The sequence below is a fragment of the Phalacrocorax carbo genome, chromosome 2 (assembly GCF_963921805.1).
Source record: "Phalacrocorax carbo chromosome 2, bPhaCar2.1, whole genome shotgun sequence".
Taxonomy (NCBI): Eukaryota; Metazoa; Chordata; class Aves; order Suliformes; family Phalacrocoracidae; genus Phalacrocorax; species Phalacrocorax carbo.
This window is the reverse complement of record NC_087514.1, coordinates 157,041,863-157,056,236: the sequence shown is the minus strand read 5'-3', so window position 1 is coordinate 157,056,236 and position 14,374 is coordinate 157,041,863. Positions and strand designations below refer to the sequence as shown.

At 39.6% G+C, this 14,374-nt stretch overlaps 1 protein-coding gene across 2 annotated transcripts in view; it reads right to left on the bottom strand.

The window, feature by feature from the left end:
- ESYT2 (extended synaptotagmin 2) overlaps positions 1-14,374 on the bottom strand; it is a 95,430-nt gene that overhangs the window by 59,111 nt on the left and 21,945 nt on the right. For both annotated transcript variants that reach the window (XM_064445013.1, XM_064445014.1), the window contains exons 2-3: positions 2,271-2,312; positions 1,170-1,304 (exon numbers count right to left, since the gene is read on the bottom strand). In XM_064445013.1, coding sequence (XP_064301083.1) covers positions 1,170-1,304; positions 2,271-2,312 — 177 coding nt within the window. The remainder of the gene's footprint in view (positions 1-1,169; positions 1,305-2,270; positions 2,313-14,374) is intronic.

Genomic DNA, 14,374 nt, shown 5'->3' with positions numbered 1-14,374 from the left:
TTTGGGGCTGTGCAGCTCACAGGACACAATTCCATTGAGGTTGCAATAGAAAGTAAGAACAGCTGTTTCTCATGTCTGAGATAACTCAGTCCAGCTGCAGAAGCATACAGAACTGTGTAAGCTAATTTAAACCCTACTTAAAATTAGTATGGCTTTAAAGGAATGCTATTCCACAGCCTCTAATACAGGTGCATCTAGGGCAGGACAGAGCCCCTGTGTGAAAGCATTTACAACTTAAAAGAGAAGCCCACCATACAAAAGGTGAAGTATAATGAACTGTAATATACATGAAAGAGAGTCACAAAGACAGAAAAATTGTTCTCCTTCATCACACCTGAAACTTAACTTCAGTTTTTGTAACATCGGGGGGGGGCAGGGGAGGGAAGAGAAGGGTGGATGGGATTTTTAAATCCTTACTTAAAATCCCATTTATAACAAACAGGAGGAACACAAAAAGACAACTTCACAAAAAAGCTGTTAAAACTACATCTCAACAGAAGTAAAGCTCTGGTTGAAGTAGGTAAGAATAAGCAGTGCCGAGCTTTGCAAGCAGAGCTAACTTATTCTTAGCTTGGACTGGTCAAACAGGCTCTTCTGCAGGCATCTAAGATCTATATATTATGACCCCTTCTTTCATGGGACCGAACAGAAGGTAAACACCTATCTGCTCCTTGATACTACGTTATGTGCAGTCCTTTGGAAAGCTGAGCCAGCAGCCTTGTGTCAACAGACTCCATATATAACATGATTAAAGTTCATCTGTTACAGGAACAGTAATTGCCCTTGGATCATCTGGCAAGAAAAGGATAACGGTCCCTGCTCAATTAATGTAAAGCGTTACATGAACAGTATTCAAATCATGTTGCTATGAGCTCTTCACATGACCAGGAGTTACTATACTTCGAGTATTCTCCTAATTCTCAGGCAAATTTCTAAAGCAGAGACCCCCAGAGGAAAAAAGAAAAGGAAGAAAAAAAAAAAAAACCACACCAAAAAAGAAGCCTCTGCTAAAAAAGCCACATGCATTTTTATTTTAATGTCACAACAGAAACCAGAATCAGGCTTACCACCAAGTGTAATCCAGAAATACTTCTGTGTAGATTTGAACAGGCTACATGAAAACAGTATGTAAGGCAGAGCCTCTTAGAAGAACTTCACCAGACACTGACCTGATGACCGATATCAATCTTTGTAAAACTGAAGGTACTGAGGTGGTTGTTTGCTCCTCTTACTGCTGGTTCTATGGTCTCCCGGAAGAGTTTCTCAATAAATTGGCAAATAAAAGGCCACATCTGTTTTACAGTCTAGGAGAAAGGGGGGAAAAAAAAAAAACAAACCAAAACCTCCGTGGAACACAACCTCACACAAAACTAAAAATATTCTTTAAGGCATATGTAAGAATATGTACAAACTTTGTACATACAAACTTTGAAAACATACAAGTTCTCTATCCACTTTGTTCCAGACATAAGAACTGGTTCCTTTCTACGTACAGGAAAGCTTTCTGGAATTCTCAATTTGTGCGTTTTATACATTTGCACAAGTCTGAAGCACTGAAGGAAGAGAAAAATAATATGAAGATTTTTCTTCTTTTATGCCACAAATGCACGTGCATTCAGCACCGACACTGAATGCTGGGGCAAAGTGTGAAGAGGGTTATGTTTATTTGCATGTAAAGGGAGGAATAAGAAAAAATGGGTCAAATGCATTACTTAAATAAATGCATAAGGTTTATAAATGTAAAAACATAGAGTATTTTACTGTTATATCTGAAAATTCTATATAGGGTTTTTTTCCTCACTATTTTCTAACTAACTCATGTTCCTTCTATGCTCCTTGAATGGAAGATATTTTTTGAAAAAACAAGCTACATAGTTCTGTATATTAGATTATCACACACACAAATCAAACTGAAAAATTTCTTTGTTTTTAGATTATAGGTCAGGAACCTACAGTAACTGGGAAGTACACCAGACAGGTAGAATATAAGAGACTGTCTTTAGAGGTGCTATGACTTCCACGCAATTATAGCTGTCATTATTTTAATGCCACTTAAAATCATTCTCCAAAACTCATGATTTCAAGACCACGGAAACAGATTTAATCTTTCTCGTGACTAACTAGATCAATGACCAGAAGCTTCAACTGTATAAAAAGCACAAAAAGTTAAGACTAATCTATTCACAGATTCTTGCCTCACTGTTTTTTTTAATCTCAGATTTCCCTCCTTCCCCTTCCCATTCAGAAGCGATGCTAGTTACTACCCTTACCTTGTTGAGCCATTCTGCCCTCTCTGTGTCTGGAAAATGGACCTAGAAAAAACAAACACCAAACAAAAAAATTAATACAAATACAACACACTTTTTAGTTAATCATGTCCAGCCATTTATAATACAGGAAAGCTTAGGGATCTGCCTATGAGCAATGTATGCAGTGAACAACATATTAAACAGTTAACATTCTTGACAAGAATATACTGACAGATAAAATATTAACTGATTTCTGAACTACAGAGATACAAGTCCAAGCATATGTTTAATAGTGGTGTCTGGAATACACAGCTAGCGTCAACCAAATTTACCTCTTCTGTTTCAAGAGTTTTTAACGACGCGCGACTGCCAGAGTTCTGACTGTACTTCTACTTCCTTTCTTTCATGCCAGATCTTTTGCAATATCAATAAATCATGGCTAGAAATATTTAATCAGTGGAGCCAAAGCTCAATAATATGGATTTAAGTTCTGCCAAAAGCCCTTCAAAAGACATTTTTAGTGATTTCTTTTATTTAACAACTGCAGAAATCAGAAAGAGACAGAAGGATGACGGTATATATGCAGGATGGAAAGTACCCATCACAACAGGAAAACACCAATTAAACACTGGAAGAACAGACGCAGTTTACCGAGACATAGACGCAGAGCACGGTTAGTAGCTTTACATCTGGTGTACATGCACCACCGCCCCACCCCCTCAAAAAAAAACAACCCCACCAACCCCAAAAAAGAGAGAAAAACCTGAAGCACTTCAGTAGAAGTAGAGTTACAAACATTTCTTTAGGAACAAAGAGCTTCTACAATGAGATGCAGATCACACTTCTGAAACACAAAGAGCCTTTGAACACACTAAAAAACTGTGACCTACATATACTGACTTTTGTGAAGCAACGTCTCTACATAATTGCAAAGTCTTAATCTCTTCATGGCGCAACAGACTGTACCACTGGTTTTAACAGCAGTGCCCACTGGTTATTTCTATTACGCATATGTATCCCAGATGTGAACGGTCAGTTAAATACATACTTTTTAAACTGTATTTTCAACAAGTTGGATTTGAAAGTAAGCCCAGTTAATTATTTGTCTAGTTTTTATTAAATTCTTGCATTAACAATTAGCACTATCATAGCCTTGAATATACTCAAGTTACCTTCAGAGCAGTCCTTAATTTCATCTAACAATCCATGTTTTAACTATGCTGGAGGATTGGCCCCTACAGCATAGTCAATATTGTCTGTTATTTCTCCAGTCTGTTTCTCTCTCAAGATCTCCAGGTCCATAACTAAGGTAAGCTGTACATTTTTACACATTCTTGAAGAATTACAAATACTGCTGTCTTCCACTGTCAAAAGAGAGGCTTTTTAGCATCTTTTTCAAATGGCTTTTTTCAAGTATATCACATATCTGTCAAAACCGTTACAAGTGGCACAAGAATGGCCGATGAATAGTTTTGTTACAGTCAAGCAGATCAATTGGATTTATTTTACTTTGTGAGTTCAAAGAATAGAATTATTAATAGTGGTAGGAGCCATCCTGGAACCATATTACTATATTTTATTTATTTAGAATTAATTTGCAAGAAAATTATGGTGGGTAGAATGTAAGAAGCCTGTATTTAGAAGATTGGGTGGGGGTTTTTTGCTTAAAAACAAAAAATACTTTTTTTCTGCATTTGCAACAACATGAGCAGTTACTGTATGCACATGAATTTATAGCTGATCAGAGCTTACACTTCTCAAGTTGGCTTCCATTGGTCAAAAAAGTTAAAGGAACAAAGAGAATGAACACTACGTTAACCCTAATGATAATAAGTAACATTTTCATCTTTCTCCTAAATATTTGCCTTCTGAATCTGCAGACAGAAAATGTGCCAATTCTCAATAATTACTTAGCCCTTAAGCATGATGTTGGATAAACATGGAAATTTCATTCTGATTTACTTAGGAGAGCGATCAGTGGCATTCACAGGCTGGAAACTCAAGAGCTGTTCCACACAGGGAAGAACACAAACAACAGCCATTGGAATTAACTGCAACAGAATAAGTTCAAAACAAACACACACACACAAAACAAAACCAAACCACCAAACAACAGATTAAACACAGAGATGAGGAAAAGAAAAGAAAATTCATGGAAATACCAAAAGCTACGTAGGAACTTGTAGCTGCCTGCAACAAGCAATGCAACACAACAGAGTTACCATGTTCACAATTCATTTTTAGTCTTTTCTAGAAGTACCCAGCTGACATCAACAGAAAAGCCACACTAGACTGAGAAAGACCTCCTGTCCTAAATATAGTCTCAGCCCAGATGAAATCTATCTTCCTCCACAGAGTGATCCAACTTCCCAGATTCACGGTCTAAACTCCCCAAGGCATAGGCCACGTTCCCTGCACTATGCATATGGCTGACATTCAATACACCTGACTGGAATAAAACAGGTAGCATCTCCCTCTTGCACCCATCAACCATCCTTCACATTCAGTCCCCAGTTATGAAGAACTACTTGAGATAGGCTGGGAAACAAGCAAGAGGCCACACACACTAATATCTAGCCATACATGCTAATTTATTATTTTTGAATTTTACCTGCTGTACAGTCTTTATTAAGACCTCGTTTAACAGGACACAGTTCTTCATTTTTCCACAGGCTTAATAATATTTGTCCTTTCGTGTGCCACACCTATTACGCACCTACCGTTACCTGAGGTAGTACTAGGTCAACTCCTTAATTATAGAAGCCTTGTTTACTTCTACAGTTACACATGTTAATAGGCAACAAATAATACAAGGAATTACATCTTCTATTCCTGTTTCTCATCCCTTTTCCATCCTTGCTTTTCTGCTCACTCCACTTTTAACATAATTCAGTTGTATTGTCTATTCTTACATCCAAACCAGAGGGAATACAATCTTCCGTCCTCAAGACACTGAGATTTTTAATCCAGCCAACCCTAAATCAAAAGTTGAGCTTTATTTAGTCCTTAGATAGTCCACAACCAGGCAGGCTGAAAATAAGGCATAAATATTTATCAATCTACTAATTCCATACATTTTTAGCCTGCTATATGACACTGCAATATTAATGGCAACATTATATTTTGCTTTAAGAGTTTTTGATACCAAATACAGTCTTACACAAAGACACTGGGGAAAGCCTGAGAGATGGAAATCGCTACTCTGGTCAGTCAGGACTGACACAAGAGCATCGAGGCAACCGCCCAGACATTTTACAGTCAGAAACAGAAGCAGGAATCAGACTAACTGATGTGCAAAATCTATTAACTCCTGTAAAAAATTTATTAGGCAAGCATGACAGAAAGAGACAGAAGTCAAGTTTTCAGCAAAGACAGTCAAAGACTAAAAGCATTTTCCACTTGGTTTCTGTTACTAAATTGCCCACGCAGGTTTGGTAAGTACTGTCTCATTTCCACCACTCGGCATAGTTATTTATTATCCAAAAGAAAGTATAACTAGAGAGAACTGTTGCAAGAAACACCCTAAAGACCATGTTCAACACTAAAAATGTTATAATATTACATGTTCCAGGAATGTTCTAATATTAAAGTTATATTGCAAGATACTTGGAAGTGCTCAGAAGATGCATTTCTGCACATTAAAAATATATGATTTAGCTTTCTCACATGACTGTTTGTGCTCAGCTCTAAACAACTCTCATGTTTACTTCCTATTTCTGATGTGTTAATATCCTGCGCTGTCAAAAACTCAATTCAGAACACATTATTTGTTGTAATGATCAATAAAATATGAGAAAGAGCCCAAAGGAATGCAGTTCCTTGTTCTGTCCTGGAAGATAATAAAACAAAACAGGGACAAAAGAAAACCACTAACAAGCTCCTATTTCCAAAATAACAGCAGAAACTTTTTTTTTTACCCACAATTATTTCATTATTCCAACTCTCTATATATGCTCTTCATATTGGCTAAATTAACTCAGTTTTCTGCCCAGATGATCATCTGCTTCTTTCTAAGGGAAACAAGGCTAGACAAAGAACAATAACCATTAAACTCAAACCCCACAGACTAAGGGCTGGTAGAAAATTTTGAAGGCCAACAGTAAACAGCAAATGTTATCAAATGAGTTTCAAAGCGCAAATAATGTTGCTGCCTTAAATATAATTCCTTATGCACATACGGGAGGTTTCACATATCTACATAAATGTCTCTAAAAGCAAGCATTGACAAGAACAATCAGAAAGAATGAAGTTACAACACCATTCTGGAAATAATGGTGAATTGCTCTCTGCACAACTTATAGGAATTAATAATCTACTTTAAAATATAAATTGCACAGTAGTTGTTATTATTCACTGATTCCCTCACTGTAAAATACTTTTCTTTTTAAAATTATCTTTGCAGCCTTCTCCATCCTTAAAGCTATTTATCAGCCAACCCATTACATTTAGCCTCTACTTCATGATTAATACAGTCTGTAGGTCCTAAGTACTATTTATATTAGCTGAAGCAACAAAAATGGCACCTACATTGAAAACACAAAACTACTGCTATTGACCAGAGTATTCCATAAAGTGAGAACTTTTTTTGCTACAAACCAATCACTTTCTCATGCATTGTGTATTATAGCCAAATAAGCAATAAAAACAGTTTAGATTTTTAAAACTGACAAAAAAACCCAAACCAAACAAAACCTCATACCCCTGTATATCTTTTTTCCCTTCTATTGCCCCCAAGGATTAAAGCTAAGAATTCTACTTTAGAGTACATTAAAAATTTTGTGTTACAATAGTTATGTTTAACAGATACTTGTCTGAGCCAGTGTTACTTAGCTTATGTCTAGTTCCTTGCATTTGCACTGTTTAATTACTAGTTGCTCCAGATGAAAATCTCGCAGAAACTATACAGTAACTTTCTGTTTACTTATAAGGTCACACAATATAACCAAGTTTCTTGGCATAGTTACACTGTAACTAAGTATTAGTGAACAGTTTTCCAGTTATTTCACATATATCTCTTACATCAGGTATCCATCCCTTCTGCTTACTTCGGAAAGCTAAAATTACATCAGAAACCCTCCTCCCTATCAAAAGCACACGCGTCTAGTGTAAATGTAAATATATAAAAGGGTATCGCAACTAGCCTTCATAATCTCTAATGCATCATCATCAGGGGAGAGGGAGAGCACCCCACAGAAGGAAGTGCAGAACAGAAGCCCAGCTTAGGGGCTCTAAATCACCCTCTGAACATACAGCATAAATAGTTACTTAACTACTAAGCCTAAAACTAGGTGATGTGGCAAAAACCACACTAAAATTAAATTATCCTTTGAAGTATAACTGTCAGATTAATTTATCTAAACTCACCACACTTGTAACTCAAAAAGGCCAGAGAGATTTAGTAAAAGAATTGAGAAGAATCCCAGCAGGAATAGTGTCATACAGCAGTATTCAAGCTCAATTTAACAGCTATTCACTCCAGTGTCTTCCAGTCAGTAACGCAGATTGGCCTAAAGACAATTTAGGTAAAATAGAGCTGAGCAGGGCTAATGGCTGCAATCCCCTCTCTCTCTCTCTGGAGAAAACAAGGAGCAGCAGTAGGTAAAGTATTTTTTCCTTGCCACAGAGGAATCAATGCAGAGCCTTCTGCTACTCAACACAACCTGAAGAGGCTTGTCCCCAAACACAGACTGGGGGAACAACCACTCCTTTCTAATAGGGGGTAAAGAAGGTGGGGCTGGAAGGGAAAGCAGAGCAGCCAGGCTGTCTCCTGTTACTCCAATAATCCACCTCTAGGGTTACCCTAGCAATTTTCATAACTTCTTCAAGCCCAGAAATACTGTAGTTCCCATATCTTCTGAAATACAAGGGAAAACACACTAATTATTTATTGTTGCAGAACTGCAGGATTCAGTATTCCCGAAAGAGGAGGTTAAATTGTTAATAATTAGGGTTCCTCAAAAATGCTGCAATTAACCACAGGCACTTGGTACTAAATTAACAAATAACCTATTTTCATTATTTTTTGGTAATCTGATTCTATTTCATCTGTTTAGCATGCTTTGGCATGGATTTTGTGTTTGCAGTCTTAAATATATTCAAATGATTAGCCTTTGCACAGCAAAATTCATATTCAGTATTACAAATGTTGTAGGATTTCAGCATGGGCATGAAACAAGGACCCTCGAAACAGTTTTATTGAGAATCATTAGGGGTGTGCTGCATATGTAATGTCTTTCAACAGAAAGATCTGGAAGATCCAGAAGCAGGCTGAATATAGAAAATCAGTTTTGTTGAATAGACTCTCAAAGCCCACAGGGTACTTTGCAAAACGGTAGTTAGAAGGACCTGTGTAAATCAGTATGACTAACCTAAAATTAAAAGCTAGATAAATAAGCAGTACAGGTTTTGATAGTAATTGCCCATAAACTAAACAAAACAAATCTGAAAATTAAGGGAAGGGAAAAAACCCAAAACAAAAACCCACATACACACACACAGAAAGTAAGATACAGAGATAAAGAGGTGGGGAAGGGCCCTAGAGCTGTTGCCATGGCTCCCTGAGCACTGTAAAACCTGAAAGTAAAATGGAAACATTGGGAAAAGTGGAAACATATCTACATGGAAGAAACAGTTGTAATGCCAAGCAAGGTTAAGCATTGTCTTTATTTATAAACTGGAACATAAGCCACTGAAGTGCTTGGACAACAGATTGGAAAACAAAACAAACCTTAAAGAAAAAAAATAAAACCACCAAGGAATTACACGCCCTTTGAGCCAGATTTGCACCTATGAGATGAGAGTGGTATTAGAAACACATACTTGGTATCCCACCCAATGTTCCTAAAACATTCTACCAGCACAAACATTGCCACCCCAAGTGAACTGCCACTATCACTTCACCAAGTCCTAAGAGCTACCACAACAAATTATAGATGGCTATTCAGCACAAGCTGTCCAGTGTGATCTCTACCATATTCTCCACTGACTCACAAACTGCTTCAGAGTCAGCATCAAAGTGAAAAATAATTCTTTCAACAACACAGCAACTAAACACAAAACAAGCTGGCACTTGTACAAAGTCTGAAACAAACAGCTTTTCAACACCTCCAGGTTTCACTACTAACACAGGAAAGCTACTATAATAAAATCAATATACTTCAAGTAATAAACCTGAGATTCTTTATATGGTATAGAAAGTTTTATTTCACTGCAGCCTTCTGTTACCTCTGTTCCTCTCCCCCTTCTTCTTAAAGTCTAAAGAAAGGCCTAATTTACTGACCAGTTCAAACCTGCGGTAAACAGTAGCTCACATACTCAGGATACTTCAGCATCCTGGTATGTCCTGAAGGGTGTATTTCCTAACATATGTTTGTAGATATCATATCTGGGAGACAAGGAAAATGACTAGCAGCACAGAGGCAGTTTTTTGTAATGTCAGGCTAAACTAGCATAAAACAGGTCTTCGTAAAATGCTGCAAATGGTAGCAGCACTGGTAAGAAGAGCCACTCCTACCCATACACACACTGTTGAACTTAACTAAAGCCCAAACTGCACAGAGGGACCTCACATCCACCTACTCTGCTGTGCTAGAATTAAAACATAAAATTAAATTCAAAATGCTTAATGATTTTAAAATTTTACCAATGACCATAAATGTACTTATGTTTCTCATTTGAATAATACAAAGATGCTACTTTGCTTCGATTTTTTATAAAATATATATAAAAAATACATATGTAAGACTGTAATTGGGAAAGTTGTTCCTCTGTTTTCCTTCTCATTGCAGAATTCAATGGAACAGCATTTAGAAAATTAACAATACTCCAATTTTTGCTAGCAGCCTAGCAAAACTCTGATCAGCTTAAAATTGTAGCAGCTGTGGATTCAGAGTCCATCCTTCTGCAGCCCTGCAATACCACAAGAACATTCTCACCAGGACATTCCCCCCAACTTTTATGGCAAACAATGGCTTTGGCAATGCAAAATAATGCTGTATTTGCAAAAAAAGGAGCCCTGACTAAACGAGGCTCCAGAGCTCTGATACTACTGAAACAGCAGCCCAGAAGCCAGAATTCAGAACTGAAGGATGCTGAGACATTACAAAGCACAGTTTCATTTTCTCCACGCAAATCTTTCACCTGAACATCTATTAAATATGCTTCACTCATACTGACAGTGAGGCTTGTCAAGAATTGCATTACTTTTCAACAGTTTGACTCAAGAGTACAAAAACTAAATAAAATTTGCCTAAGTGCTGCTATTTTTGCAGAGATGGAGCAAGCATACTGCAATACAAAGTTAGCCAGAAACCTCCTACTTAGCAGCAGCTTGCCATAACAAAGTCCTCCAGGAAAGGCATTACAAACAGCTGCTCTGGAAGAATGACAGAACAGTAGTTTGCTAGTAAGGGAACTGGGAAATCCTACTTCTAGCCTGACACTCAGCTTTTGCAACACCAACTCAAGAAAAGCTGTGCAGCCTAGAAATTAAAAACTGAGCATCATTAACTTCCAGAAGCACCCTGGCTTAATCACCTGAAGAACACCACCTCAAACAGAAATCCCTTGCTTTACCACTAGTGGTTACACAATTTCCTTCCGAACACCTGGAACTACACTGGCATGAGTTTCTGTCGTACCTGGATGCAGAATCTCTCCTAAACACGGCAAACTATGTCTGCTAGAGGGAACCATGTAGCTTTCCTTTGCTCCTCCATTACCTCTTTCTAAATGGAAACCTTTAAGCCTTCAGTCTTCAACTGTAAGTTCAGAACTACCTTCAGGTGCTAGTACACTAGTACTATATATCATAACTCAGGCTTCAGTACAGAGATCAAGCCACCTTTGTAACTAAGCTGCTTTATTCTCACTGAAGAAGATCTTGTCATTTTTCCTGACTCACTGTGTTCACACTTCTTTTCTACTTTCCAGCTGAAAAAGGATGTTAATTTTTCAGTGATCAGTTTGGACTGGCAGGACAGTTTAAAAAAAAAAAAAAAAGCTATGGGGGGGCATTAAGTTGCAGGAACCGTAAAAGGCTTTCAATTTCTGAAGGATTCACATGCAGAACCTCTGACATAAGACTGATACTCTGACACAGAAAGAGACACATTTTTCATACCTAGCGAGTATTCTTCTCTATAGTTTAATGAAGGTTATTGGACCATGCCTAAAACAGGATCTCTGCTTCCCACAGCAGGAGTTCTCCAACAAGTGACTTCAGCAATGTGGCACAATTTGTCAAATTTGACAGGAAGCGTTCCTAAGACTCAAAACACGTTATTATGAATAAGAATTAGAGCCTTTAGAAGTAAATGTAACTAAATAAAAAGATTAATCTTGCCCTAAAACTTTCTCTACAAGAAAAAAAAGCACAATACATACATAGGCTAGGGAAATGAAATTACGCTTCTCACAGTTTGGTGGCTAGGCTTTTTAATTTAATTTTTTTAATATCTTTCATATAATAATAAAAAATCCTTGATATTTCATATCATACCATATAAAGGAATTTATATCTAAAAGCATTCACAAAATCACTGGATATAATAGCAAGACAGGGACTAAAGCCGTCATTATGTTCAGCATGCAGGTCCACTGAGACCTCACAGGTCACCTGTGTATACATATTCCTGACACCTGACTGGTATCAGCTGCCTGGCAGACCTGCCAAAAGAAAACCCTTCAATTACACTGCTAAAGCTCATACCCATCATTCAGAATCCATCAAGAATGGAGACTGCTATCTTTTAGTGAGTCTTTAAGTTTACAGGGAGTAGAAGACTCCTAACAGAAGTATTTCAAAGCCTTCTTCATCTAACCATTTACCATCCTTCTAAATTGTCAGCTGAAACAGAAGTGATATTGAGCACCTCTTAAAGTGAAGCAACATAAGAACTTAGGTTTAACATTTTGGTCACTCACTACCCACAGTTACAACAGTGCTGTTATCTACACTAATTCCCATGGAATCCCATGGGCTAGAGCTCTAGAAGGCAAGAGGGTCCAAGAGAGCTGGACAGTATTCAAGGACCACTTCCTCCAAGCTTAAGACCCCTGCATCCCCAGGGGGAAGAAGTCAGGCAGAGGAGCCAGGAGACCTGCATGGATGAGCAAAGAGCTTCTAGAGAAACTCAAATGGAAGAGGGAGGTTCACAGTATGTGGAAAAAGGGACTGGCCACTTGGGAGGAATATAGGAATGTTGTCAGGGTGTGCAAAGATGGCACAAGGCCAAGGCCCACTTGGAACTAAATTGAGCAAGGCATGTGAAGGATAACAAGAAGGGCTTCTTTAAATACATCATCAGTAAAAGGAAGACTGGGGATACAGTGGGCCCACTCCTGAACAAGGTGGGTGCCCTGGTGACACAGGATGCAGAGAAGGCAGAGTTACTGAATGCCTTCTTTGCCTCGGTCTTTACTGCTAAGGCTGGTTCCTCAGGAATCTCAGCCCCCGTAGATGAGAGAGGAAATCTGGAGAAAAGGAGGCTTCCCCTTGGTTGAGGAGGATTGGATTAGAGATCATTTAGGCAGAGTGGATCCTCACAAATCCATGGGCCCTGATGGGATGCACCCATGAGTGCTGAGGGAGCTGGCACATGCTAAGCCACTCTCCATCATCTTTGAAACGTCATGGAGGACAGGGGAGGTGCCCAAGGGCTGGAGGAAAGCAAATGTCACTCCAGTCTTCAAAAAGGGCAAGAAAGAGGACCCAGGAAAACTATAGACCTGTCAGCCTCACCTCCATCCCTGGAAAGGTGATGGATCAGTTCATCTTGGAAGTCATCTCCAGGCATGTAGAGGAAAAGAAGGTTATCAGAAACAGCCAATGTGGATTCACCAAGGGAAGATCATGCTTGACCAACCTGATAGCTTTTTACCATGGCGTGACTGGCTGGGTCGACGAAGGGAGATCAGTGGATGTTGTCTGTCTTGACTTCAGTAAGGCATTTGACACTGTCTCCCATAGCATCCTCACAGGCAAGCTAAGGAAGTGTGGGTTGGATGAGAGGACAGTGAGGTGGACAGAGAACTGGCTCAACAACAGAACTCAGAGGGTCGTGATCAATGGAGCAGAGTCTGGATGGAGGCCTGTCACTAGTGATGTTCCTCAGAGGTCTGTGCTGGTTCCAGTCCTGTTCAACATATCCTTCAATGACCTGGACAATGGGACAGAGTGTACCCTCAGCAAGTTCGCTGATGATACCAAGCTGGGAGGAGTGGCTGATACACCAGAAGGCCGTGCTGCCACCCAACGAGACCTGGACAGGCTGGAGAGCTGGGCCGACGGGAACCTCATGAAATTCAATAAGAGCAAGCGCAAGGTCCTGCACCTGGGGAGGAACAACCCCATGCACCAGCACAGGCTGGGGGCTGAACTACTGGAAAACGGCTCTGTTGAGAAGGGCCTGGGAGCGCTGGTGGACAACACGCTGTGCCATTGTGGCCAAGGCGGCCAACGGTGTCCTGGGGTGCATTAAAAGGAGTGTGGCCAGCAGATTGAGAGAGGTTACCCTCCCCCTCTACTCTGCCCTAGTGAGACCACATTTGGAGTGCTGCGTCCAGTTCTGGGCTCCCCATTTTAAGACACACAGGGAACTACTGGAGAGAGTCCAGCAGAGAGCTACCAAGATGATCAGGGGACTGGAGCATCTCCCTTATGAGGAAAGGCTGAGAGACCTGGGTTTGTTCAGCCTGGAAAAGAGAAGACTGAGGGGATCTTATCAATGCTTATAAATATCTAAAGGGTAGGTGTCAAGAGGATGGGGCCAGATGCATTTCAGTGGTGCCCAGTGACAGGCCAAGGGGCAATGGGCACAAGTTGGAACACAGGAAGTTCCACTTCAGTATGAGAAGAAACTTCTTTCCTGTGCGGGTGCCAGAGCAGCGGCACAGGCTGCCCAGGGAGACTTCCTTCCCTGGAGACATTCAAAACCCGCCTGGACACAATGCTGTGCCCCCTGCTCTAGGTGTGCCTGCTCAAGCAGGGAGGGTTGGACAAGATGATCTCCAGAGGTCCCTTCAAACCCCACCATTCTGTGATTATTCAGGAGGCCAGAATTTATTACCAACTGTTATGACAGCAGGATGCCCTTTTCCAGTCTCGCCTTCTGTGGGCATTCAAA